We start from the raw sequence: 24601 nt of genomic DNA on the forward strand, positions 1-24601 counted from the left end.
TACCAGATAATCCAGCAAACTCGCTCGTAGGTGTTTATTTACCCTACAGAAATAAAAACTCGCATCCACACAAAAACCTGTACACAAATGTTAGCAGCTTTATTTATAATCATCAACAACTGAAAACAATCCAAATGTCCTACATTCATATGAAGGAACACTACTTAGGAATAAAAAGAAATGAACTATTAATAAAATTAACAACATGGATGAACTTCAAAGCTATTGTGCTGAGTGAAAGAAGCCAGTGTCAAAGGTTTCATACTGTCGACATATATATGCAACCAATACAGCACGCTAGAAAAGGCAAAGGTGGCCAGGTGCGGTGGCTCACACCTGTAATTCCAGCACTTTGGGAGGCCAAAGCGGGGTGGATCACTTGAAGTTAGGAGTTTGAGACCAGCTTGGCCAACATGGTGAAACCGTTTCCACTAAAAATACAAAAAAGTGGCTGGGTGCAGTGGCTCATACTAATCTCAGTACTTTGGGAGGCAGAGGCAGGTGTATCACCTGAGGTCAGCTGTAGTAAGTACAAACCTGTACTCATACAGGATTAGTACAAGCACCCAAGACAAAAATCTAGTTTTAAGTGGTACTAGAAGGGTAGTGAAGCCGGCCCCAGCTGCACAGCAAAAGAAAATGCAAAACACCTGAAACAACCTAATTTATACAGAGTACATAAAGAACTCACACAGATAAAACATTCAAGAAACATGTTCACAGCCAAAAATCATAAAATCACAGGCCACCAAGAGTTTGAATCTGAAGAAACAAAGAAATGCTGAATCAGATCCACAAAAACTGTAGATGGTGGAATTATCAGAAAATAAATATACATTTAATAAATCTAAAGAATTAAAAGATGGGATCAAAAGTGGGATGGTGAAAGGACTAAGAAACTACAAAAAATGAACCATAGAAATAAAAAATTCGATTACTTTTTTGTTTGAGCTGGGGTCTTGCTATGTTGCCTAAACTGGTCTCAAAACTCCTGGGCTCAAGTGATCTTCTCACCTTAGCTTCCTGAGTAGCTGGGAGTACAGGTGTGTGCCGCTTCACCCAGCTTACAATAACCGTATGATGAAAATAACATGAGGCCAGGCGTGGTGGTTCATGCCTGTAATCCCAGCACTCTTGAGAGGCCAAGATGGGGGGATCACTTGAAGTAAGGCATCCAAGACCAGCCTGGCCAACATGATGAAACCCTGTCTCTACTAAAATATAAAAATTAACCAGGTGTGGTGGCAGGTACCTGTAATCCCAGCTACTCAGGAGCCTGGGTGAGAGAGGGAGAGAGGGATGGAGGGAGGAAGAAAGGAAACAACACGCTGAAAACTTGATTCAGTAGCAGATTAGACCTTATTTTAGTTCACCGAGAATCAGTGAACTAAAAGATCTGAAGAAATCACTTAGCCCTTTGACACACAAAGACCATTTAAGATGAAAAAGAAGAACATGAAGGCTGTCTCATCAAAATCCCAGGTGATAAGTAAGAAGTAAGAGTATATAGTTTCTAAACTAATAGAGAAGAAAAGAAAACAGATGCTGTTGTCAAAATGCTTGTAGATCCACATTTACTGTACAACCTAGAGGAAGTTACTTAACCTTTCTAAGCCATGGTTTCTCACGTGTAAAATAAGATAATAATGCCTACCACCTGCATAGTGGTCCTGTGACTAATAAATAAAATCCAAACATACGCTAAGCACAGAACGCAATGTCACTTGTTGGCAATTTAAGAAATAATTTTAGGGTGTGGTGGCTCCCGCCTGTAATCCCAGCACTTTAGGAGGCCAAGGTGGGCAAATCACAAGGTCAGGAGTTCGAGACCAGCCTGGCCAACATAGTGAAACCCCGTCTCTAAATAAAATAATAATAATAATTAATAAAAATTTGACCTGCAAAGTGCAATAAAATATTGAGACACGAAGGGAATAAGGCTATCTGGATAATGGTTTGATTTCAAAATCAGTGGAGGAAAAAGCAGGACATTTGATACTGCTTCATTTACTAATTCTGCTGACACACTTAGAAGATCCAGCCCCGGCCGGGCACGGTGGCTCAAGCCTGTAATCCCAGCACTTTGGGAGGCCGAGGCGGGTGGATCACGAGGTCAAGAGATTGAGACCATCCTGGTCAACGAGGTGAAACCTCGTCTCTACTAAAAATACAAAAAATTAGCTGGGCATGGTGGCGTGTGCCTGTGATCCCAGCTACTCAGGAGGCTGAGGCAGGAGAATTGCCTGAACCCGGGAGGCGGAGGTTGTGGTGAGCCGAGATTGCGCTATTGCACTCCAGCCTGGGTAACGAGCGAAACTCCACCTCAAAAAAAAAAAAAAAAAAAAAAAAAGAAGATCCAGCCACTCCGGATATCCCTCCTGCTCCTTTTCCATTCACTGATCTGACTCTATTCCACTCTCCAAATTCTTCCCAATTTACAAATGGTTAGAGGAGAAAAAAACTGATTTCAATCCTTTCATTCCTTACCTGAAGTTCTGCTTTGAAACTAAAAAAAGAAAGTGAGACACGCAGGTACACACAAGAAAATCACATACTTACTTTTCATTAGTTTTCCTGACAATTCTTTCAGTGGAGAAGCAGGACTATTTCTACTGGCTACTGTAAGTGTGGAGGAAGATTCTTGGGTTTCCATGGAAACTTGATGAGCAGGAGCTCTGGCCATTTCAAGATGGAGAGAATGGGCACTGTCACATTCCTGGGAAAGCAGCAAGTGATTCTGAATGTAGTTAGTTCTATTACTCAGGTCAATTCCTTCTGAATGAGTCATAAACAACTGTGCTGAGCCACAATCCTCCAATCTCTTGTCAAGAGAATCAGTTAAAAAAGATGCTGTGGTTTCGTGTTTTTTAGATGGAGAGACAGGCTCAGCCAGTGAGCTCTGCTTCACTGTGTTCAGACTGTGTGCTCTTATTCGCGACCATGTTGTTGAGTGAAAACTTTCAGCCTCTAACCAAAATTTCACCAAATGCTCCATTCGCCGAAGTTCCATGAATTGAATGAAATAAGGGAGGACAACAGTGTCGTGCAAGACTTGTTCAAGAGTCTTAGAAAGGCTTGATTTGGTCTCTTGAGTCTGGTAGTCCAGACAAGATCTGCCTAAAAGACAGAAGCAAAAGAATAAGCAGTTCAGCAGTAAGTAATTTCAGATTGACAAATTAGTCAATCACCTTTAGCAATAACCGGTACCAGAGACCTTGAATAAAGTTTACTTCCTACCAACTAAAACAAATAAAAAACTACAAATACTATGCTTTTGGCTTCTGTTTATTTTCTTTCTTTCTTTTTTTTTGAGACAGAGTCTCACCCTCTTGCCCAGGCTGTAGTGCAATGGCACCATCTTGGCCACTGCAACCTCCACCTCCCAGGTTCAAGTGATTCTCCTGCCTCAGCCTCCTGAGTAGCTGGAATTACAGGAGCGTGCCAACATGCCTGGCTAATTTTTCTATTTTTAGTAGAGATGGGGTTTCACCATGTTGGTCAGGCTAGTCTCAAACTTCTGACCTTGTGATCTGCCTGCCTCAGCCTCCCAAAGTTTTGGGATCACAGGCGTGAGCCACTGCGCTTGGCCTATGCTTTTGGTTTCTAAACAAAGTACAATTGTCCAAAGCTTACCTAAATTGTTAAAAAGTTATTTGCTACTCAATAGTTCTCACATCTCTTTTAATGACAATTCAGACCATGCAAATTCTTAAGAAAAAAACCTTATGATACTAGTTCCAAAGAAAAAGCGGCCAACAAAAATATTAAAAACTACACTCAACCTCATTAAAAATCCCAGAAAAGCAAATTAAGATAAAATGCATTTTTGCTTGTCAAATTAGAAGATTTTCTTCAAAATATAATAAGCAGTAACAAGGGCACAGGAAAACAGGTTAACACTCTCTTTCCCTAGTCATGAGGACGTAAACTGCTGGAGGAGCATCCAGGAACAGAGAGCAAAGTCTTAGCAAACTGCATGATTTTCAATCCAGTAATTCCACTTGTAGGCACTTATCCTGAGGAAAAATTGTGGATATATCTACAAAGATGTTATGAACTCAGGATTATTCATTCATAGTAAGTTAAAGAGTAGCTTTAGGATCTTAATGTTGAAACATGAAACTAAAGGTAATAAAAATCACTGGGCCAGGTGCAGTGGCTCATGCCTGTAATCCCAGCACTTTGGGAGGCCAAGGCAGGTGGATCGCCTCAGGTCAGCAGTTTGAGACTAGCCTGACCATCGTGGAAAAACCCTGTCTCTACTAAAAATTAGCTGGGCATGGTGGTGCATGCCTGTAATCCCAGCTACTCAGGAGGCTGAGGCAAGAGATTGCTTGAACCTGGGAGGCAAAGGTTGGTTTTTGTTTTTTTTTTTTTAGACGGAGTTTCGCTCTTGTTACCCAGGCTGGAGTGCAATGGCGCGATCTCGGCTCACCGCAACCTCTGCCTCCTGGGTTCAGGCAATTCTCCTGCCTCAGCCTCCTGAGTAGCTGGGATTACAGGCACGCGCCACCATGCCCAGCTAATTTTTTGCACCTTTAGTAGAGACGGGGTTTCACCATGTTGACCAGGATGGTCTCGATCTCTTGACCTCGTGATCCACCCACCTCGGCCTCCCAAAGTGCTGGGATTACAGGCTTGAGCCACCGCGCCTGGCAGAGGTTGCTTTTGAGTAGAGATCTCACCATTGCATTCCAGCCTGGACAACAAGAGTAAAACTCCGTCTCAAAGAACAAAAAATATTTATCTTATATTTAACTAAATTTACATTACAATTATAACCACAAGCAAATTGTTATGATAAACAACAATTTTTTTTTGAATTTGGCTTTCATAGCATGATCATAAAGAGGGTTATTCTTATAAAACTGATTGAGGGTTTAATCGATTTGTCAAAAGAGCTTTTCTTAATTCATTGATATTCATTTCATTTTCTTGAAGCATGTCATTCATGTGTCATCATCCTCAGCCTTACTGTCAATGTCAACTAGTTCATCTTTGTCAATATCACAAGCCTAAGGAAATTCTGCTCTTCTGCAAGATCTATAATTTCTTTAAATTAAACTCTATGAGATAATGCCAGATTCACACGAAGTTGTAAGACATAATACAAGGGCCAGGTGTGGTGGCTCATGCCTGTAATCCCAGCACTTTGGGAGGCTGAGGCAGGCTGATCAGCTGAGGCCAGGGGTTCAAAACCAGCCTGACCAACATGGCAAAACCCCATCTCTACTAAAAATATAAAAATTGGTCAGGCATGATGGCGGGCACCTGTCATCCCAGCTACTAAGGAGGCTGAGGCAAGAAAATCGCTTCAACTTGGGAGGTGGAGGTTGCAGTGAGCCAAGATTGGGCCACTGCACTCTAACCTGCGAGACTCTATCTCAAAAAAAGAAAGAAAGAAATTGCCTACGCCAGGCACAGTAGCTCACACCTATAATGCCAGCACTTTGGGAGGCCAATTTGAGTAGATTGCTTGAGTTGTGTTTGAGACCAGCCTGGGAAACATGGCAAAACCCCGTCTCTACAAAAAATAAATAAATAAATAAATAAATAAATAAAAATACAAAAATTAGCCAGGCATAGTAGTGCATGCCTGTAGTCCAAGCTACTCAGGAGACTGATGTGGGGGGAATCACCTGAACCTAAGGAGGTTGAGGCTACAGTAGTTGTAATCATGCCACTGTATTCTAGCCTGGGTGACAAAGTGAGACCCTGGTCTCAAAAAGAAACAAACAAACAAACAAAAAAACCAAAAAACCTGCCTATTTTCCAGAGTGTCTAGACCATTTTAAATTCCCATCAGCAATTTATGAGTGATCTAGAAAAACTTAAATTTTTCTTTGTGAACTATGTGCACTGTTTGCCATGTACTATTGCTAAGTGTGATCCGAAAAAACACTGACATTCTGATTTGAATAAACACAAAAGCAGAGAGAGATGTCAAAAGATGTTATTAGAAGTCTATTCGTTCATGGATTTTTTTTGTCAACTTATGACAACATGACATGCAATTTTTATAAGTACAGAAATTTGGGTAACAAATACTGAGTAAATAAAGGTCTCCTGCATGTTTTTGTTTTGGAAGAAGTTATTTGAATGTAACAGATTTTACCATATATTCTATGACCTGCTTTTCTCACTTTAAACATGCCTTAGACATTTTTCCATGTCTTTTTTTAGACTTTTAAATGGCTACACTGAGCCAGGTGTGGTGGCTCATGTCTATAGTCCCAGCACTTTGGGAGGTCTATGTGGGAGAATCACTTGAGGCCAGGAGTTTGAGACCAGCATGGGCAACACAGTGAGACCCTGTCTCTACAAAAATTTTAAAAATTATCTGGGTGTGTGGCACATGCCTGTAGCCCTACTAACTCTGGGAGTTACTTGAGATAGCTTGAGCCCAGGAGGTGAAGGCTGCAGTGAACCATGATCATGCCACTGCACTCCAGCCTGGGCAACAGAGCAAGACCTTGTCTCAAACACTAACTAACTAAATAAACGGAAACAAATGGCCATACTATATTCCAGAGCACGAGTATACCACAATTTGACTATTTCCCTATAAGAGATATTTGTATGTTGTTCATAATTTTTGACCATCACAAACAATACTATAATGAATAGTCTTAAACATAATATATATATATGTTTGCATATTTTATACTTACTTCCAAATTGCTTTCCAAAGAGTCTTCACCAAATTACATTATCACTAAACAGGATAGGTATTTCCCTACATCTTCACTAATATTTAATTATCAAACTTTAAATAATTCTAATATGTTAGGGGAACATTAACTGATTATTTTAATTTGTACTTCCCTGAGTAACAGTAAAGTGAGGTATCTTTTTCATATATTTATATTTAGTGGTCAGACATATTTCTTCTTCTGGAAATGCTCGTTTTTCTACTGGGCACGCTTTATATTCTATATTTACAGAAACACAACACAGTGCTACCCATTATACTTACAGCTGTTATTTTTAATACATTTTCTCCAAAACACCTTCCAATTATATAGTTCTGTATCCTATGACAGGAGTTTCACATACAGTATTGTACTTAAATGCTTCTATTAGAAATTAACAAAAATGATAGTTACTTACCCAGATCACCAAAATGAGCGGCCTCCATGTGGCTTGGCTGCTTCTTAAGTGTGGCTGTCCTGCTACTTGAAAAGGAGTCCATGTTGGCAGAAATGGCATTGATGGCAACATGACTTGGTCCTGCAGCCTCCAGCAAGGCATGATTTTTAGTGCTTTTTTGTGGGGAATGTACGGATATTGAAGCTATAATTTTTCAAAAAATTGTTAAGAATTAAACAATTTAATAATCTAAAACCTTCATTAGAGGGATTTCAGAGAACTTTAAAAATTAAATTTTGTAATACTTCTCTTAAGTCAGCATACTCAGCAAAAAATACTTAAGAAGAAAAGTAACTTAATCAAGTGGCACAAAATTAGAAAGAAAACTTTCTTTTTTTTTTTTTTTTTTTTTTTGAGACGGAGTTTCACTCTTGTTACCCAAGCTGGAGTGCAATGGTGCTATCTCGGCTCACCACAACCTCCGCCTCCTGGGTTCAAGCAATTCTCCTGCCTCAGCCTCCTGAGTAGCTGGGATTACAGGCACGTGCCACCATGCCCAGCTAATTTTTTGTATCTTTAGTACAGACGGGGTTTCACCATGTTGACCAGGATGGTCTCGATCTCTTGTCCTTGTGATCCACCCACCTCGGCCTCCCAAAGTGCTGGGATTACAGGCTTGAGCCACCGCGCCCGGCGAAAGAAAACTTTCTTAATTTTTTTTTTGTTTCAGACAGAGTCTTGTTCTGTCACATCGCTGGACTGCAGTGGCATGATCTTGGCTCACTGCAACCTCTGCCTCCCGGGTTCAAGTGATTCTCCTGCCTCAGCTTCCCGGGTAGCTGAGATTACAGGCATCCGCCACCATACTCAGCTAATTTTTGTATTTTTAGTAGAGACAGCATTTCACCATGTTGGCCAGGCTGGTTTCCAACTCTTCACCTCAAGTGATCAGCCCACCTCGGCCTCCCAAAGTGTTAGTATTACAGGTGTGAGCCACCATGCCTGGCCAGAAAACACTAATATTATTTATAATTCTCACAATACTGTGCCAAAAATTTAAATTAAAAGAGGGAGATCTTTCTCTGAAAACTTCTACTGTGGATACAACTAACAAAGCCAGAAAGCATTCTAAAATATGGACTCTTTTTAGTTTCTTAAACCTCGCTGCCTTTAGGAACGAAACTAAAATTGTAGAATAAATGCTTGGGGCGGGGGAACCTATAAAAATATTCTTCAGGCTGGGAGTGGTGGCTTATGCCTGTAATCCCAGCACTTTGGGAGGCTGAGGAGGGCAGATCAAGAGGTCCGGAGTTCGGGACCAGCCTGGCCAATATGGTGAAACCCCATCTCTACTAGAAATACCAAAAATTAGCTGGGTGTGGTGGCAGTCACCTGTAATCCTACTTGGGAGGTTGAGGCAGGAGAATCACTTGAACCCAGAAGGCAGAGGTTGCAGTGAGCTGAGATTGTGCCACTGCCCTTCAGCCTGGGCAACAGAGAGAGACTCCGTCTCAGAGGAAACAAACAAACAAACAAACAAACAAGTAATTCTGGCAAATTCAAGGAAACTGTCTTACTCATGCCATCCACATGGACTCCGAAACAGCCCCTGGGACACACCTCTGCGGAGCCTGGAAAAATCCCTGACCTGTATATGTAACTCATCTTTGACCTGAGCTTTGATCTTGTATCTTACATCACTGATTACTCGCTACTAGACATTCCCACCCACGGTAACCTTACTATCTCAAGCACAATCTGTCTAAATATCAACCTAAAACATCATCGTCTGATTCTTCTTCTCGATTTCCCTGTCTGTTCAATCCACCAGTCTCGAAAACTCAAAATCATGGTCCCATTCTTTTTTATTATATCTGTTTATTTGCCAAGATTTGTTGACTTTTCCTTCAGGATGTTTAAATATTTACTTACCTGTTTATTTTTAACACCATACCCTCAGTGCAAGTCTTTCTGTATTATAACAAAAAAACTTCCGGGGTATCCATCCTGCAAATCTCTTCCAGACTAACCTTTCGTAATCCCCATACTTAGAGCATCACTATCTTGCCCAAAAACCTACAGTGGCTTCCTGCTTCCTCTGTCTCAATTCTTTTTTCTGGTCTTTACAGCTCTCTATAACTCCATCTCAGTCTTTCTGTGAAAATCTCCCTTTACTTGTCTGAAAGCCCCTCTGCCCAATACATCCTCAAATAAGAAGCTGGGCTGGTACGGAGAAAAGAGAAAGACTCTCATTCAGATCTTTCTTAGTCTTCAACTTTTATGCAAGGTTAAGTGTCATTTCCATGAAGTCTTCCCTAAACTTCAGAAATCATTTGCTGATCTCAAATTCCTCTGAACTCCTTGCAATGCTTCACTTAATTTGACTAATTCAACATACTGAAGGCTGAGTATGTTAAAACTAGACAATGACAGCTCCCAAGGACTTACTATATACCAGGCACTATACCAGCTTCTCTATGTACCTTTTTTTAGGGATAGTATTTCATCTCTCTCTCACAACAATCTTGTAAGAACACATTTTCCTCATTTTAGAGATGAAGACAAAAATGAAAACAAGTTGAATACTTTGCCCTAGATTAATGAGCTAGTGAAGACCCATTTCAACAGGGAAGATTTCAACCCAGGTTTGCTAGACTCTAAAAAAAATCACTCCCTAACCTTTGGTTTAAAACTCAGACCCTAAAATTACTGTGCATATAAAATAACATATGTAAATGAATGACTCAAAAGCACCTTCCACCCAACTTTCCAAAACTGAACATATAATTTCCTGGCTTGGTTCTGTTAGGGAAGCCAGAAGGTAGGAATCAACCTCAAATATTCCTCTCTCTTATACCTCATATTTAATCAGTAACAAACTTCTATCCATTTTGCCTCCTAATGTTTTTCAAGTCCGTTCAGACCTCTTTACTTCCATTACTACCAATCTAGCCCAAGCTATCTGTGGAATTATTTGACTAATGTTCCTCTTCCTCACCCATCTGTAAGTTCAATGAGGACAGGTCCTAAGTCTTTCTTGTTCACTGTTGTAGTCAGTTTTTGTCTAACGCCCAGAACAGAAGAGGTGTTCTATAAATGGCAGCTAGTATTATCTTGGTTTACTTGCTACTGTTCTGTGTATAAGGTTGGCTTTTTTTTTTCTCTTTGAGACAGAGTCTCACTCTGTCACCCAGGCTGGAGTGTAGTAGCGCGATCTCGGCTCACTGCAAACTCTGTCTCCTGGGCTCAAGCAATTCTCATGCCTCAGCCTCCCAAGTAGCTGGGATTACAGGCACCCACTATTAGGCCAGGCTAATTTTTTTGTATTTTTAATAGAGACAGGTTTTCATCATGTTGGCCAGGCTGGTCTCGAACTCCTGCCCTCAGGTGGTGTGCCCATCTAGGCCTCTCAAAGTGCTCGGATTACAGGCGTGAGCCACTGTGCCTGGCCATAAATTTGTCTTTCTAACCAGAATGCAAACACCTTGAGGGCTGTTTCTTGTACTGCTTCCGTATTATACTAAGGTTAAGTCAGTGAATGTTAAGCAAGGTTATGTACTGTCATAATTAGAATGTAAGCATGGAATTTTTTAGCCTGGTAGAGATTTATAAATTAGCTAGGCCAAAGCTGGGCACGGTAGCTCATGCCTGTAATCCCAGAACTTTGGGAGGCTGAGGGGGCCGGATCACCTGAGGTCGGGAGTTCAAGATCAGCCTGACCCACATGGAGAAACCTTGTCTCTACTAAAAATACAAAATTAGCTAGGCGTGGTGGTGCGCACCTGTAATCCCAGCTACTTGGGAGGCTGAGACAGGAGAAATCGCTTAAATCTGGGAGGCGGAGGTTGCTGTGAGCCCAGATTGCTCCACTGCACTCCAGCCTGGGCAACAAGAGCGAAGCTCCACCTCAAAAAAAAAAAAAAATCACTAGGTCAATCCTGTCATTCAACAACGAATCTTCCCGGGCTGGGCAAGGTGGTTCACGCCTGTAATCCTAGCACTTTGGGAGGCCGAGGTGGGTGGATCACCTGAGGTCAGGAGTTCAAGACCAGCCTGGCCATCATGGTGAAACCCCATCTTTAAAAAAAAAAAAAATCTTTCCAACATAATACTGTTAGCGGCAAAGTTTAGAGTGGAAGACTGGTGTTCTCACTGCCTGAGACATCTAAGTTCCTTCCTTCTACTACCATCAGATCTGGTCTTTATAGGTCTCAGCTTGAGAAGAGCTTTAAGCCTTATCAATGCCAGTCAAATTTTGCTCAAAGAAGGAGTCTGAACTAATGTGGAATCCAACTGGCTTTAAACGATAAGAAAGAAATAAACTAGGCTGTAAGTTACCCTATTTTTTCCCCTAATTTTACCACTTTCCTAAGTTATAATGAGTCTCTTTCTCCAGCAAATTGAGCATATAGAATAAATACTCAGTTTGAGCAATATACCATAAAAACATCTGAAAGAAAAATCTAAATAAGCAGCAGTCTACAGATTTTATGTAAAGAAATAAATGAAATTAATATGTAATGACTATGGAAACAATTTCTATTATAATTTTCCCATTTCAATCTCTGTACACTGGACATAATAAAATCAGTGAAAAATACAGCATCTTTAAAAAGCATGCTCTAATCCAGGCGTCCCCAAACTGCGGCCCCCTGAGGCCATTTATCTGGCCCCCCACCGCACTTCAGGAAGGGGCACCTCTTTCATTGGTGGTCAGTGAGAGGAGCACAGTACGTGGCGGCCCTCCAACGGTCTTAGGGACAGTGAACTGGCCCCCTGTGTAAAAAGTTTGGGGACGCCTGCTCTAATCTATAAACGAGGACAATGTCTTGATTCCAATAAAAAATAAACAAAGTGAATATAGTTTAAATTAAGGTCATTCATTCAAATAAAAAAGCACAAACTGTAATCAACCATACTTCTGTATAAATGACAGAAAACTAAGCCTTGTAACTGTCAGTGCTTTCCTGCAGTTAACAGACTGCTCAGTTAAGAGTAATCTGCATTTTTTGTCTTACTAAACAAAGTCAACTAATCACTTTTAGGGAACAATTAAAAGTGTGATTAATAAGAAGTCACTAGGATCCAGCCAACATACACAAGGCTCAGTAAAAGCCTACTTATGGCGGGGCGCGGTGGCTCACGCCTGTAATCCCAGCACTTTGGGAGTCCGAGGCAGGTGGATCACGAGGTCAGGAGATTGAGACCTGGCTAACATGGTGAAACCCCAACTCAACTAAAAATACAAAAAAAAAAAAAAAAAAAAAATTAGCTGGGTGTGGTTGCACACGCCTGCTACTTGGGAGGCTGAGGCAGGAGAACTGCTTGAAACCAGGAGGTAGAGGTTTCGGTGAGCCAGAGATCATGCCACTGCACTCCAGCCTGGGCAACACAGTGAGACTCTGTCTCAAGAAGAAAAAAAAAAAAAAAAAAAAAAAAGCTACTTATGGATGGGCTTGGTGGCTCATGCCTGTAATCCCAGTACTTTTGGGAGGCTGAGGTGGGTGGATCACTTGAGATCAGGAGTTCAACAATGGCCTGGTGAACCCCGTCTCTACCAAAAATACAAAAATTAGCTGGGCATGGTGGCAGGCACCTGTAATCCCAGCTGCTCAGGAAGCTGAAGCAGAATTGCTGGAATCAGGGAGGTGGAGGTTGCAATGAGCCAAGATGGTGCTACTGCACTCCAGCCTGGTGATAAGAGCAAGACTCCATCTCAAAAAAAAAAAAAATTAAAGTAAAAGCCTACTTTTTTTTTTTTTTTTTGAGACCGAGTTTCGCTCTTGTTACCCAGGCTGGAGTGCAATGGCGCGATCTCGGCTCACCGCAACCTCCGCCTCCTGGGTTCAGGCAATTCTCCTGCCTCAGCCTCCTGAGTAGCTGGGATTACAGGCATGCGCCACCATGCCCAGCTAATTTTTTTGTATTTTTAGTAGAGACGGGGTTTCACCATGTTAACCAGGATGGTCTCGATCTCTTGACCTCGTGATCCACCCACCTCGGCCTCCCAAAGTGCTGGGATTACAGGCTTGAGCCACTGCGCCCGGCCAAAGCCTACTTTTTATATGCTTGGTGCTAAAGCATATACAGGTTAAAGAGGGAAATAAATCAAAATCATAATTATAAAATAAGGCAGAAATGATTAATGCCAAAAAAGAGAAGATCACAGGATTAAAGAGCTCAGAAACACAAAGCACATCACTTTTGAATGCAATGGACTGCCGGTGGCAGAACTTACCTTTAATGGACTTGACATCTGAGGTCTTCTCTTGTTCTTTGCCTTTCACTGGAATAAAAAAGATCACTATGACCAACTTTTGCAGTCAGAGATCCATTCTATAACACTGTAAAAATTAGACCAGCTTTATTCTAAGATGAGTAGTCAAAGTTCTAGAACAATGGACAGACTTGGAGGAGGGCACAGGAGGAAAGCTGTCAGCAAAGGCTTCTCTAACGAAGTGACCCTGGAACAGCATCCAGTCAAAAGAGCTGAACCTGCTTGTGGAGACACAATGTAGTCACAACACCTGGGGTCAAATTTTGGCTCTACCACTTATAAGCCATGTGATCGTGGACAAGTTACTTTACTTCTCTGGCTCTTAATTTCCTTGATTTATAAAAATTAGGTCAACAATAAAAATTACCTTGGAGGGTTGTTAATTAAAAAAAAAAATTACCTGTAAGGGACTTAGAAGAGTAACTAGCATAGTAAATTTAGGACAAATCTTAACCAACATTATCCTCCATAGTACTGGCTACCAGAAGCATAGTGAAGAAAGTTCTTTGGTTGTGTATCACATCTTATTCCTCCCATGCCATCAAGTACAAACATTCTAAACCTCTAACACTCAAAGTCTAACAATTTGTCTGTAAAATAATCCTATAATTGCTCCTTTATTACACAAAACAGGAAAAACTCTGCTGTAGATAAGCTAATATGACATCCAAGAAAGGAAGCTGCCCAGCAGCTTAAGCCAAGTGTGAATTCTATTACAGGCTCTGACAGAAGACTATTTTTAACCTTCTTTTCTTGTGATTTTTTCAACATTAAACTTTAAAAAATCTTACCATGAAAAGGTTATCAAAATAAGAAATGCCAAAATGTGCCCATCTCTCTGTGCTCTTAAACATTAAAAGGCGAAAGGCTAGTCGCAGGAAATAACTTGCCCTCAGGGTATCTGGCTGAAGTCAATCCATCAACAGTTGAGTATTTGGTATGTGCCAGCCAGGCTCCCAGCTCAGAAAAGGCAGTGCTTTTGCCTTCAGAAAAGCAATTTACATTCAAGTGTGTGGACAATGTGAAAATAAATAAGATCACTGCAGGTACTGATCACAGCTGTCAGGAAGACAACATTTAAAAATGTTGTAGGTTACTGGTGTTTGCCGTCCGCTCAGCAGCATCTGCCCATGGACTAAATCTCTCACTTGAAATATTAACTCGTCTTGGCTTCCTCGACCCCTCTCTTCTGCATGTACACATGTATTTCCTGGCTGATCTACCCATTCTTAAGGCTTACAATACCATAGATATGCTGTTACTCCTAAGTTTCTATCTCCATTCTAAATCTTTTATCTCAAATTCATATAGCTAACCACCTACCTGCCATCTTCCATAATTCCACTTGTCTAAAATGGAACATGTCATCTTTTCCCAAACCTGTTCCTACTCAGTCTTCAACTTCTCTCATGAATGACACTGTCATCCACCCACTACTCAGACCAAAATTCTGGAAGTCATCCTTCATATGGTCTGTTTATTACCTTCCACATGCAAACTATGACCAACTGATTCTACTGTCGGAATACTCCATCACAGTTCCACTTTTACCACCCTAAAAACATTCTCCTACTATCAGTCAGATCTCCTATGTTATACTACCATGAAAGTACACACAACCCAACAACCAAATAGCAACATTTTGCTGTTTTTCCTTTTGTCCCCTAAGGATTATACATAGAGTTCAAAGTTCCTATGACTCACCACTTGACCCCTCCCTTCCCAGATAGAAATATTATACTAAATTAGATATTTTCTGGCTGGGCGCAGTGCCTCATGCCTGTAATCCCAGGACTTTGGGAGGCAAAGGTGGGAGGATCGCTTGAGGTCAGGAGTTGGAGACCAGCCTGGCCAACGTAGTGAAATCCTATCTCTACTAAAAATACAAAAAATTAGCTGGGTGGCATGGTACACGCCTGTAATCCCAGCTACTCAGGAGGCTGAGGCAAGAGAATTGCTTGAACCCAGGAGGCAGAGGTTGCAGTGAGTGAAGATCACGCCAATGCACCCCAGTCTGGGCGACAGAGTAAGACTGTCTCAAAAAAATAATAAATAAATTAGACGCTTTCCTTACATGTAGTTTTCTGACTATTACCACATACAAATATAATTTTTTTAATTTTTTGAGACAGGGTCTTGCTCTGTTGTCCAGGTTAGAGTGCAATGGCCTGATACTACTCACTTGAACTTCCAGGCTCAATTGATTCTCTCATGCCACCATGCCTAATTACGCTTTCTGTTGTTGAGATGGGGTCTTGCTATCTTGCCCATGCTAGTCTTGTAATCCTGGGCTCAAGTGGTCCTCCTACCTCAGCCTCCCAAAGTGCTGGGATTACAGGTGTGAACCACCACACCAGCCAAATATATACATATATTTTTAAATAATATTATTCTGCATATCTTTAAAAATTACACAAATGGCCAAGCATGGTGGCTCACACCTGTAATCCTACCACTTTGGGAGGCCAAGTTGGGTGGATCACTTGAGGTCAGCAGTTCAAGGCCAGCCTGGCCAACATGGTGAAACCCCGTGTCCACTAAAAATACAAAAATGAGCCACACATGGTGACACAGTCCTGTAATTCCAGCTACTTGGGAGGCTGAGGCAGGAGAATCGCTTTAACCCAGGAACTAGAGATTGCGGTGAGCCAAGATTGTGCCACTGCACTAAAGCCTGGGTGACAGAGTGAGACTCCGACTCAAAAAAAAAAAAAAAAAAAAAAATTTTTTTTTAATACAAACGGCACTCTATACATATCTGACCTGTATTCATTCAATAATCTATTGATGCAGTTCTAGTTCACTCATGCAACTCCAGTTTATTCATTTTAGCTACTTAATATCTTTATAAATATACATTTACTCATTTCCCTGTTAATGACCATTTACTGCATTTCCTAACTTTCAGTTACACATTCAACCAATGAACACTCTAGCACATGTCTTCCTATGCATATAAGCAAGAATTTCCTCAGGATAAATCTCTAAAAACTGAATTGCTAGGCAACAAATTTTGTGGGGTTTTTTTGGGGGCGGTGGGGTGCCTTGGCTCAAACCTGTAATCCCAGCACTTTGGGAGGCTGAGGCAGGCAGATCATCTGAGGTCAGGAGTTTGAAACCAGCCTGACCAACATGGTGAAACCCTGTCTCTACTAAAAATACAAAAAATTAGCCAGGTGTGGTGGCACATGCCTGTAATCCCAGCTACCCGGAAGGCAGAGGCAGAAGAATTGCTTAGCCTGGAACGCAGAGGTTGCAGTGAGCTGAGATGATGGCACTGCACTCCAGCCTGGGCAGGAAGAGCTAAACACTTCAAGAAAAAAAAAAAAAAAGCCTCAGAAAAAATCCAAAAATGCTACTTATTGAAATGAGAAAAACTGGTGAACATGTTTAAAAGTACTAAATCTGGCGTAAAATTTTAGATATCGTAAGTTGAAGGTATCCATTGGATCAAGTTGTCCTGCACGCGGCCCATGATGGCTTTAAATGTTCCCAACACAAATTTGTAAACTTTCTTGAAACGTTATGAGTTTTTGCCACCTTTTTTTTTTTTTTTTTTTGAGACCGAGTCTTGCTCTGTTGCCAGGCGCCAGAGTACACTGGCACAATCTCGGCTCACTGCAATGTCCTCCTCCTGGGTTCAAGCAGTTCTCCTGCCTCAGCCTCCCTAGTAGCTGGGACTACAGGTGCATGCCACTACACCCAGCTAATTTTTGTATTTTTTAGTAGAGACGGGGTTTCATCATGTTGGCCAGGATGGTCTCAGTCTCTTGACCTCGTGATCCGCCCGCCTTGGCCTCCCAAAGTGCTGGGATTACTGGTGTGAGCAATCGTGCCAAGGCTTTTTTTTTTTTTACCCTCATCAGCTATTGTTAGCATTAGTGTATTTTATGTGTGGCCCAAGACAATTCTTCTTCCAAGGTGGCCCAGGGAAACCAAAAGATTGGACACCCCTGTATTAGATAGTCAGGTAGAGATATAAAGTGAACCTAAAGTTGGATCCACCAGTCTGGATTCCAGGGCAAGGATCCAAGTTGTAAAGATTAAATTTGGGAATCATCAACACATTGGTTGTATTTAAAGCCTGCATCGAATCCCTAATAGGACCATCTCCAGCTTCTACTCTTGCCACATCCAGCCTCCAAAAAGCATCTACAATGATTTTTTTTTTCTTTGAGACAGGGTCTCACTGTGTTGCAGTGGTGGGGTCATACCTGACTGCAGCCTCAAACTGCGCTCAAGTGATCTTTCTGCTTCAGCCTCCTGAATAGCTCACAACACTAAGCTATTTTTTTTTCTTCTTTTTGTAGACATGGAGTCTCTTTATGCTGTGCAGGTTGATCTCGAACTGGCCTCAGGTGATCCTCCTGTCTCAGCCTCCCACAGTGCTTGATTACAGGAGTGAGCCACTGTGACCTAGAATGATCTTTTAAGATGTAAGTTCAGATCACTCCTCTTTCAAAATTTTAAATTAATATTCTCTCTGTATTTTGTTTTGAGACAGGGTCTCACTTTGTCATCCAGGCTGGAGTGTAGTGACTCAAATACGGCTCTTTGTAGCCTCCACCTCCGAGGCTCAAGTGATCCTTCCACCTCAGCTTCCTGAGCAGCTGGGACCACAGGTTGCACCACCATATCTAGCTAATTTTTTAACATTTTGTACAGGTCTCATGTTGCTCAGGCTGGTCCTAACTCCTGGGCTCAAGCTATCCTCCTGCCTCGGCCTCCTAAAGTACTGGGATTACAGGCATGAGCCACCATGTTTGGCATCTCGGCATTGGGAATAAAACCTAACCATGGTCTATAGAGCTCTCAATCACCTGATACTTGCCTGAATCTATGCCCCAGTCACGGCACCCTTCTTTCCTCTCTTGAAGGGCACCATGCTCTTTCTTGCCACCTGACCTTTGAACATGCTATTCGCTGGCCTCTCAAGTTACCTCCTACTGATCCTTCAGCTCTAAGTTTCAAGGTCACCTGCTGAGGTCTCTATCTAAACATCTAACCAAAATGTGTTTCTCCTCTTTAATCTTTCCTAACAGTTTACTCCATTTGTAAATATACACCTATACACACATACACACACACGGAGCAAGAGGGAGAAGAGAGATTTGTTTGCTTACTTATTGCCTGTTTATCCCAGCAGACAATAAGCTCCATGGGTGCAGGGACATTGTCTTGTTCACTACCCAACAGTGAGGGCCTAGCATAGCGCCTGGCAGACTGTGGACACTCAAAAGATATTTGTTGAATACAGACAACAGTCTCTTGTGCAACATGCAATCTGCCTCCTTATTCTTAGAATGCTTTTTCCTCCCTTAAAAAACAAAAGTTAACCACTTCAGTAACAATCAGCTAGAGGGCTATTAAGTATATCCCTGCCTTACCAATCAGGCTTCCTCCTATTTTACCGGTTTCATTCATTCAGCACCTAGCATCAGTTACCAAAACCCTGTGCCTACTCAAGAAGTATTTAAAGTCACTTGGAGTTCAATAGGCCTTTGGGAATCATCTAATTCTCAGCTCACAGAAGACAGAAAAGTAGGTTAACTGGTCTGTCCCCCATTACAGTTAATAGCAGAACTATCATATGAATCCAAGTTCCTGATTTTGTTTAGTGCTTTTTCCACAACCCATTTCTGGCTGGGTGTGGTGACTTAACACCTGTAATCCTAGCACTTTGGGAGGACAAGGCGGATGGATCACTTGAGGTCAGGGTCAGGGGTTCAAGACCAGCCTGACCAACATGGTGAAATCCCATCTCTACTAAAAATACAAAAACTAGCCAGGCATGGTGGGGCATGCTTGTAATCCCATTGGGAGGCTGAGGCAGGAGAATCGACTGAACCGGAGATTGCACCATTGCACTCCAACCTGGGAGACAAGAGCGAAACTCCATCTCGAAACAAAACAAACCCATTTCTGTCTGGTACATTTTATCTGAAGCAACAAGAATTTACAGGAAAAATCACTATTGTTCACAGACTCACACTTGCTCACTTCGGATATGTATTTTAATTAAGTGCAACAACCTTACTCAGAATCAAAATCAACCTACTTCTACCTAAATATTGGGCAGGTAATACAACTGAAAATCAAAAATATAAGTGGTTCGTTTATAAAGTTAGGGTTCCAGTAGTTGGTAAACTTGCGAAGTCATCAAAAGTAGTGGTCTTCCTGTTGGGGAACTTTAGCAATAAGTAATTTTATTTTAGGAACGTTAGTAACTACCCCTCCCCGCAAAGAGGAAACTGGAAGACAGCACTGGTTGAAGAAAATAATTTTTCATGTGTTGCTTTTACACATAAAACCCTCAATATTTGGAAAACTCAGACTTCCAAAATAAGGTACTAGAGAGATTTCCTTGATCTTGATCCACAGTGCAGAAAGAAACACAAAAAAACTAACCCCCCCACCCCAAGAACTGTTCTTAAGCATATACGCATGAACTTGCGTGGGTTTCAGCAATCGCTTCCGAACCGGCGCGACAATTCTCTGACCTCGCGCAAGAAGGCCACCTTCTCCCTCCCAGAAGAGTCCCGGAGCAGAGCAAGACACTCAGGAGCGTCTGCGCGGAGGCCGAGGCTCGCCGAAGGCCTTGCTGCGGCCCTGGAGGAAGCCCTCGCAGGCCCACCTGCCCCACCGCCGCCCCTGATGCCCGGCCTGACTCCCCGCCGGCGTCCCCTCAGCTACCTTTCCGCCGGAAGAAGGACATGGCGGGGCCCGGGTCGGGGCGGAGGGTGCGGGGGGACTGGCGCGGGGAGGGCCCGGCTCCCCTCATTCAGCAACCAGCCCGGACTTCCGGGTCCAGGGGGGCCGCCGCACTAGCGCAAAAAGAGACCCTTCTTCCGGGAGTTGGCCCCACCGCCTCCTCGGGATGCCCAGGCAGCTCCAGCCGCCATATTATCAACAAGCCGCCCGCCGGAGTTCCGGTCCTTCCCCGCGCTAGGCTTCACGGGAGGTCAAGCGCCGGCTCCGCCCCTTTCCTCCACCCCCTCCCGCGGGTGCAGGGGCGCGCGCCCGCATCGCCCACGTGACCCTACGCGCTTGCGACCGGCGCCTCTAGCCCGGTCCCTGGGGTGCCTGGAGGGAGCCACGGCTCCTGCAGCTGCTTCGTGGTGTCTGTCGCCGGCCCTCGGTGGAGCGGTGCAGACCCAGTCTCTGCAAAACCAACCCGCCTCGAGCGAGAGCCCTCCCTGCAGCTGGGACGGCGCGGGCCTTAGGTCCCGGGCTTCCGGCCCCTGGACACCCTTCAGAGTGTGCCCTCCTAAAAGGCAGGGCCAACCCTGCCACGCTCGAGCTCGACCCCTCCTGCTCCTCCGTTCGACTTTTGCTCACAGGCGCTGGCCGGCACGAGCAGCTTTCACTCTGCACACCAGTCCCCGCAGCAGCCCACTGCGGCCCGCGGCTTCCATGCAGAACCTTGATTGGGAAAAGGCACAACCTGCTGCGTGCGGAACCGGCAGCTCCCTCGGTCACCGTGACCTCGCGAATGAAAAGGGGAAGCGGGCTTATTGCGGAGTGCAATCCCTGAGAATGCTCAACTTTGTAAGGAGCTGCAACCTAAAAACTCACCAGTATTTAAAGCAAGCTCCAGTGAACCATCCTTGCTCAAATGCCGTTTTCCTTGGAATCTTCTGACCCTCCCTCTACTCCCAAAGCAAAATGAATCAAGCCTTCCTGTCTTTGGTGCTCCTTAAACCCCGCGAGTGCCCGCAGCAGCTGAGTGACAGTTGTAACTGCCCCCTGGGGTTGGGGTTGGGGAGGGCAGAAAGGTAATAGTAAGTCAATAAAGGTTCGCTGGAGTTTTTAAACCAGTGAAGTGTATCACGTGACAGATGGGGAAACAGGCCCATCAGAGGCAACTCGCCCAAGATTGTTCAGTAAGTCCAAGAACCCGAAATAGGCAAATACCTTAGCCTCCTTTAATAATGATACAGTCTTTTCGCTGTATTATTAGAGCAGGTTAAAAGATTTGCCTGTTCCCTTTCTGGCCGGGCGCGGTGGTTCACGCCTGTAATCCCAGCACTTTGGGAGGCAGAGGCGTGCAGATCACCTGAGGTCAGGAGTTAGACCAGCCTGGCCAAGATGGCAAAACCCTGTCTCTACTAAAATTACAAAAATTAGCTGGGTGTCATGGCGCGCGCCCGTAATCCCACCTACTCAGGAGGCTGAGGCAGTAGAATCTCTTGAACACCGGAGGCCGAGGTTGCAGTGAGCCGAGATCGCGCCACTGCACTCCAGCCTGGGCAACAGAGGAAGATTTATCCAAAAAAAAAAAAAAAAAAAAAAATTGTCTATTTCGTTTCAGAGCATTGCGCTATACCCTCCAGATGAGTAATAGTCCTTGAAGTCAGTCCTGGTATCTGGAAAACTAGGCACTGAAAAATAAAGTCAGCTGACCAAGGTCACACGCTAGCTACAGGTGAAGCCTGCATTTTTCAAAGTCAAGCCTTTTTTGGGTAAGGAGAGGGAGTCAGGAGCGCTGGGCGGAAGCAGCGCTGGCGGCGGCTCCGGACGCTCAGAGTGAGCTGGTGCCGCTTGGAGGCGGTCTGGCCGCTTCCCCCGGCCTTGGCTGGGCCTGCTGGGGGAGACTGCGCGTCGCCCACCCGGGGATCCGAGATGCCCTCGGAAGCCAGTGTGTGTTCTGGGCGGACCACACCCCGCTGTCTGTAGCCAATAAAACCCCGGATCGTACATCCCACCCCCACCAAAGGGAGATTGGCTGAAGCCGAGGACCCGGGCGCGGTCTCCGTGGGGTTTCTCTGCAGGCTGATGAAACACGTGGCTGTCTAGCAGGGGCCCAAGTACACGGTGTCTACACTTCAGCAGGAAAGCGCAGCGCCCTTCTCTCTTTCCCTTCTAGCGTGCAGTCCCTCGCTGGGGCTTTTGTATTTGTTGTGTGTTTAGTCGGATGGGGCGGGAGGGAGGCAGGGGAGGGAACAGTGCGAGAAATCCCCTGAATGTGTCTGACACGGGAGCAGATCTGACAGAGCTGGGGGAGGAGGACTCTAAGTTCCTCTTTCCTCGTTCTCTCCAGCTAAGCAGTGTCTCACCTCGACTTCCAGTGTGATTGCAGCCTTTGCCCCGCCTACCAGAAATTCTGAAGTCGCCTTATCCCCCGACACGTGCAGACACCTCAGTCATGATAATGGCGGTCATTACTTATGAAGTACTTATTACCCGCCCTCCTTGAATTAAGTGCTTTACAATTACTATCTCACTTAATCCATCACTCTTGCCCTTCCCCGAAAAGAGACCCTGTGAGATGGCTGCCATCACAACCCTCAATTTACAGATGTGGCCTGAGGCTCCGGGTAACTTATGCAGGTTCATAAAGCTGGGAAGAGGTAGAGACGGGGTTTTGATCACTGTCAGTAAGACTCCAAATCCATTTGTTTATACCACTTTATCTTGTCTTTCTCTCCACCCACCCATTTAGCCAGTGTCCCAGAATGGGATATCTGTCGGGCAGGTATAAGGGGATGAATGACATTTGGCAGTACAGATGCTTTGGGTGCCTTCTGAATCATCACCCATTAGAATGTTTATATATTAGGGAAGCTTGCTGCTAAGAGTATTGTCATTTAATCTTTTGAAATCTGGTGATCCACATATAAGTAAAGTCAAAACAAGAATTTAAAAATAACAAGAATATTACATTAGCCTGAGTACCCAGATGTGCCAAACTAATACCCTGCATTGTATTTCTGAATTAACTTTATAGAGTCATTTTAGTTTACATGGAAGATAAAATAAATTGGCCGGGCACGGTCGCTTGCACCTGTTATCCCAGCACATGGGGAAGCCGAGGAGGGCAGATCACGAGGTCAGGAGTTCGATCCCAGCCTGGCCAACATAGTGAAATCCATCTGTACTAAAAATACAAAAAGTTAGCCTGGCATGGTGGCCCACTCCTGTAACCCCAGCTACTCAGGAGGCTGAGACAGGAGAATTGCTCGAACCGAGGAGACGGAGGTTGCAGTGAGCAGAGATCACACCATTGCACTCCAGCCTGGGGAAGAGAGCAAGACTCCTTTTCAAGAAAAAATAAAAAATAAAGTTTTATCAGAAGTTTCTTGAATTGTGCTCCTAATTTTAAGGGAATCGTCAGTTTTTTTTTTTTTAATACCAGTTGTATTAATTACAGCAAATCAGTGTGGTAAAGTCAGTAAGTTAATTATCAAAGAAATCCAGTGAATGAAATTAATCTAACATTGTTTACAAATCAATGAATAGTATTTTACAACAAATATTCTAACAAATGTAGTTCACCAAGCATTCATAACTTTTTTTTGAGACAGAGTCTCATCTCACTCTGTTGCCCAGGCTGGAGTGCAGTGGTGCGATCTCTGCTCACTGCAACCTCCACCTCCTGGGTTCAAGCAATTCTCCTCCCTTAGCCTCCTGAGTAGCTGAGGCTACAGATGTGGGCCACCATGCCTGGCTCATTTTTGTATTTTTCGTAGAGACAGGGTTTCACCATGTTGGCCAGGCTGGTCTTGAACTCCTGACCTCAGGTGATCCACCTGCCTCGGCCTTCCAAAGTGTCGGGATTACAGGCATGAGGTACCTTGCCCGGCCCTGGTCCCTGGTTTTAGTTTTTTTGTTTTGTTTTATTTTGTTTTTGAGTTGGAGTCTTGCTCTTTCCCCCAGGTTGGAGTGCAGTGGCACAATCTCAGCTCACTGCAGCCTCTGCCTCCCTGGTTCCAGCAATTTTCCTGCCTCAGCCCTGGGTAGCTAGGATTACAGGCACATGCCACCAGGACCCGGCTAATTTTTGTATTTTTAGTAGAGACGGGGTTTCACTATGTTGGCCAGGCTTGTCGGTTTTGGTTTTAATCTAATCAATTGTAACCAAAGGGGAGAAGAGAGAATTTATCAAAGAAATGTTTTAAAAGCTAATGGCTGACAATTTTCCTGTGGTGATGACAGAAATCAACACACTAATTCAAGAATCACTATGAACTGCAAACAAAAGAAATAGAAAGAAATCTGCACACAGATTATTAATAACAAAACTTTAGGAAATAAAAATGAAGAAAAATTATTAAAAATTTCTAGGGGTGGGAGAAGCAGATTACCTTCAAAGGAATGTCACTTGACTGGGCGTGGTGGCTCATGCCTGTAATCCCAGCACTTCGGGAGGCCAAGGCGGGCAGATCACCTGAGGACGGGAGTTTGAGACGAGGCTGGCCAACATGGTGAAAGCTCATCTCTACTAAAAATACAAAA

At 43.6% G+C, this 24601-nt stretch overlaps 1 protein-coding gene across 4 annotated transcripts in view; it reads right to left on the bottom strand.

Annotated features, from left to right (window-relative positions):
* The window catches only part of AKAP10 (A-kinase anchoring protein 10), an 82716-nt gene extending 62398 nt beyond the window's left edge, over positions 1 to 20318 (bottom strand). For 2 of the 4 annotated variants that reach the window (XM_074388282.1, XM_074388281.1), the window contains exons 1-4: positions 20060 to 20317; positions 13328 to 13375; positions 7111 to 7293; positions 2560 to 3117 (exon numbers count right to left, since the gene is read on the bottom strand). In XM_074388282.1, the coding sequence (XP_074244383.1) occupies positions 2560 to 3117; positions 7111 to 7293; positions 13328 to 13375; positions 20060 to 20147 (877 nt within the window). In that variant the 5' untranslated portion in view covers positions 20148 to 20317. The other 2 variants (XR_012514556.1, XM_074388283.1) reach the window with 2 other exon arrangements.
* Between the last annotated feature and the right edge of the window lie 4283 nt (positions 20319 to 24601).

Source organism: Saimiri boliviensis, chromosome 17, assembly GCF_048565385.1.
Source record: "Saimiri boliviensis isolate mSaiBol1 chromosome 17, mSaiBol1.pri, whole genome shotgun sequence".
In the NCBI taxonomy this organism is placed as follows: Eukaryota; Metazoa; Chordata; class Mammalia; order Primates; family Cebidae; genus Saimiri; species Saimiri boliviensis.